At 35.1% G+C, this 4,405-nt stretch overlaps 1 protein-coding gene across 1 annotated transcript in view; it reads left to right on the forward strand.

Annotated features, from left to right (window-relative positions):
• The window catches only part of LOC118750637 (glucose dehydrogenase [FAD, quinone]), a 15,834-nt gene extending 11,682 nt beyond the window's left edge, over positions 1-4,152 (forward strand). Inside the window, exons 3-5 of the mRNA XM_036485373.1 lie at positions 2,192-2,596; positions 2,898-3,229; positions 3,301-4,152. Of these exons, the coding sequence (XP_036341266.1) occupies positions 2,192-2,596; positions 2,898-3,229; positions 3,301-4,152 (1,589 nt within the window). The remainder of the gene's footprint in view (positions 1-2,191; positions 2,597-2,897; positions 3,230-3,300) is intronic.
• The last annotated feature ends 253 nt before the right edge of the window (positions 4,153-4,405 follow it).

The raw sequence follows: 4,405 nt of genomic DNA on the forward strand, positions 1-4,405 counted from the left end.
TGTAAAATAAAATAAAATAAAATAAAATAAAATAAAATAAAATAAAATAAAATAAAATAAAATAAAATAAAATAAAATAAAATAAAATAAAATAAAATAAAATAAAATAAAATAAAATAAAATAAAATAAAATAAAATAAAATAAAATAAAATAAAATAAAATAAAATAAAATAAAATAAAATAAAATAAAATAAAATAAAAACTTAATTTTATTAAATTAAATTAAAAGTATAATAAAGTAAAATGGAATAAAATTAAAACAAACTTAAATAAAATAAAAGAAAATACAAAAAATTAAAGAAAGAAATAAAATAAAACAAATAAAAATAAATAAAATGAAGAACAATGAAGAAATATAATAAAAAATAATAAACTTAAGTGAAATAGAAAAAAAAACAAAATTGATTAAAATAAAATAAAATATAAAAAAAATTATATTAAATACAAAATAAAATTAAATTAAATTAAAGAAATATGAAATTAAAAAAAATTAATTAAATTAAAAATAAAAACAAAAATTAAGTGATATAAAATAAAGTGAAATGAAATATAAGGTAAATAATTTTGGAAAATTTAATTAAAAATTTAACAAAATATGTACATCTTAAAAAGGGTAAATAAAAAGTTAAGTATATATTACGTATTATTATTATTTGTATGGTCATCGGTTGGCCAATGCATTCAGTATACACATACATATGTACATATGTATGCAAATTTGCATCACCCAAAGTAAATACATACACAAATTTTCTCAACACTCGAGTAAAAACGCTTTAAAGCTGGTGTCGTTTGCAAATTTTATGCAATTTTTTTAAACGTTGTCTATACATATACGCCATTCGGATGGTTTTGTATTACCAAACAAGCCACGGATAATGCATTTATGGGTTTAACTATGCAAAATAAATTACACAAACGACAACAACAACAACAAGTACACTAAATAAGCAGAAGCACTAAAAAATTACTCATTTCTTAGTTTGACTGATTTCACAAATTCATTGAATTTTCCCTCAGAGTAGCGGAGGGTTTTTGGAAATGCTTCTGGCTGACGGCTGACGCAATCGCACAATTAACCCGTGAAAATTGCGCCATTTAACCGCATAATTTGAAACTCTACAGAGGGAAGAGGAGAAAACCAAAAAAAAAAAAACATGAGAAGCAAGAAAATAAAATGCTTAACTTTTTATAGAAAAGAAATAACTGTAGAAGAGCCAGATCGCAATTGATGATGATGCACCGAAATTGTATCAAAACACCTTTGACCCGTTTCACGACATGGCTGCGACGAGGGCGGTGATGAGAAATAAACTGTGGAATCAAATAAATACACATACATACATACATATACAATAACAACATGAAATGTTTTTTTTTTTTTTTTAATCAAGATAATAGATACATAGCTAGCAGTGATACGTCAACTTTGACATCAACTTAGAGTCTAGCTAAAATAATAAAACAGTGACAAAGCAAAGTAATTGAGCAGCATCCAACAAGTAACGCCAAATTGGCGGCTGAGCTGAAAGAAAATAGTGGCTTATAAATAAAGCAATAGAAAAGGTGTACAATACAATATTTGCCGACAGCCATAGCGCAAAATATTCGCCGGAGTGGCAAACTAATTGGAATGACTATTTCAAGCGTGAGAAAGTAAACAAATTATTTTAAAATAAAAACAAAAAAAAACATGCGGAATAAATTTTCGACAAAAGTTGAATGTCTCAAAATAAGCAAACAAAAAAATAAAATGAAAAAAGAAATATTTAGTTTCTTCCAAAAAATGTTGCCCGAAATCACCACAGGTAAATCACAGTCTGCAGGTAAAGATGATATATCCTATGGTGAAATTATAAACAGTTGAAGTAAAGTAAAGAATTAAAGGCAAGCTTTCAAATGAGATATTGCGATTGTTCACACTTGCCTGGTTAACAGGTTAACTGGTTAAACATTGTTATTCTGTAGTGTATTTATTTTATTGTTGTAAACTGAATAAAATATATAACCACATAACCAAATAACCTGATAACCAAAAGAATAAGATAAGCAAAACCATCGTTTTTGGTATTTAACTCCGATCCTTTGAATAAATGAGACAACTCAAATAAAAATTATACATATTTACGTATATGAGAATATTTCAAATTCCACGAACTTCTTTAATTTTTTCTGTTTCCTTCTTTACAGGCGGCGATGAACCGGTTGGGGCGCAAATACCTTCAATGTTCTTAAATTTCCTTGGCAGCAGCATTGATTGGGGCTTCACAACCGAACCAGAGCGTATGGCGTGCTTGGGTTCCGAAGGACAACGCTGTTCGTGGCCACGTGGTAAAGTATTGGGTGGCACCTCAGTGCTAAACGGTATGATGTATATACGAGGCAATCGAGAAGACTACGACAATTGGGCTGCTGCGGGCAATCCCGGTTGGTCTTACGATGACGTCTTGCCATTCTTTATGAAATCGGAGGATAATATGCAATTGGATGAAGTGGATAGGGACTTGCATGCGAAAGGTGGACCATTGCCGGTATCACATTTCCCCTACAATCCACCATTGTCGTATGCGATATTGAAGGGTGGAGAGGAGATGGGTAAGTGGTTAATGAATGATTTAAACGTTTTTATAAACTTCTATTATGGTAAATTTTAAATTCATACAATTTGGTGTCATAAGATATGACACTACATATGTATGTGATATCACGTCATCACATAAAATAACATCGCATGATATGAAATGGCATGGCTTACGTGATTCAGTGTGAAATTCTTTCACAAAATGTGACATCGCATACCGACGGCTGAGTGGTTCGAAAACGCCGAAATATGTCGATCTTCTACTCAGCCGTCGATATTATTTCCTTAACAATCATTTACAATTTTATGTTTCAGGCTACACGGTGCAAGATTTGAATGGCCGCAACGCCACCGGATTCATGATCGCCCAAATGACATCGCGTAATGGCATACGTTGGAGTTCGGCGCGTTCGTTCTTGCGTCCGGCGCGTAGTCGCAACAACCTACACATTCTGCTTAACACCACCGCCTCCAAGGTGCTGTTCAAACCCGATAGTAAAACCGTAGTTGGCGTTGAAGTGATCGATCAGTATGGCAGCACACGCAAGATATTCGCCAAGAAGGAAGTGATTGTCAGCGGTGGCGCCGTAAGCTCACCGCAAATACTTCTACTTAGCGGCATTGGGCCAGCTGACGAAGTAATGAAGGTAAAGGGACTACCATTAAGCATAAAACTATAAACTCTAAAATCTAACTTAACACTATTTTTGCCACACAGGCCAATGTACGTCCCGTACACAATTTGCCCGGCGTTGGCAAGAATCTACACAATCATGTCGCCTACTTTACCAACTTCTTCATCGACGATACGGACACAGCCCCGCTCAACTGGGCCACCGCCATGGAATATCTACTCTTCCGCGACGGTCTTATGTCTGGCACTGGCATCTCAGATGTAACCGCCAAACTGCACACACGCTATGCCGACGAACCAAATGTACCAGATTTGCAACTCTACTTTGGTGGCTACATGGCAAGCTGCTCGCGTACCGGCCAAGTTGGCGAGCTGCTATCGAACAACATGCGCTCTGTACAAATTTTCCCAGCTGTTTTGCATCCCAAATCACGTGGCTCAATTACGCTCGCCTCCAACGATCCTCTAGCGCCGCCACGCATCATCGCCAATTATCTGACTGATGAACGTGATGTTAAAACTCTGATCGAAGGCATTAAGTTCGCCATCAAATTATCGCAATCCACACCGCTCAAACAGTATGGCATGCGGTTGGATAAGACGCCGGCAATGGGTTGTGAGTCGTTTACCTTCGGCACAGATGCCTATTGGGAATGCGCGGTACGGCGCGACACTGGACCGGAAAATCATCAAGCGGGTTCGTGTAAAATGGGCCCGGCAAGCGATCCCTTGGCTGTGGTCGATCATGAGTTGCGTGTGCATGGCGTGCGGGGACTGCGTGTTATGGACACATCCATCATGCCGCAAGTGACTTCGGGCAATACGCATGCGCCGGCGGTGATGATTGCCGAGAAGGGAGCGTATATGGTGAAACGTGCCTGGGGCGCCAAAGTTTGACGGGTGGACGCAACGTGGACGCTGCATAGAGTAATTTAGATGAAAACAATATTAAAAATTAAATATGAAAATTTTAAATTAAAAAATTTTTTACGAAAAAAAATTAAAAAAAAAAAAACTTAAGTTATAAAATTAAAAAAAGTAATTGTAAATTATGTAACTAAAAAGCATAAATGTGTCGAATGTTTCATATTTTGAAATTTCCATTTCTCGATAAATTCAATTCCCATATTAGTTTACCCAATTCGTTTCAATTAATTTTCGACCTTACCTCAAATTTTCTTGGCCATTC

The sequence above is a fragment of the Rhagoletis pomonella genome, unplaced genomic scaffold (assembly GCF_013731165.1).
Source record: "Rhagoletis pomonella isolate Grant_MI unplaced genomic scaffold, Rhpom_1.0 Rhpom_scaffold_00001, whole genome shotgun sequence".
Classification (NCBI taxonomy): domain Eukaryota; kingdom Metazoa; phylum Arthropoda; class Insecta; order Diptera; family Tephritidae; genus Rhagoletis; species Rhagoletis pomonella.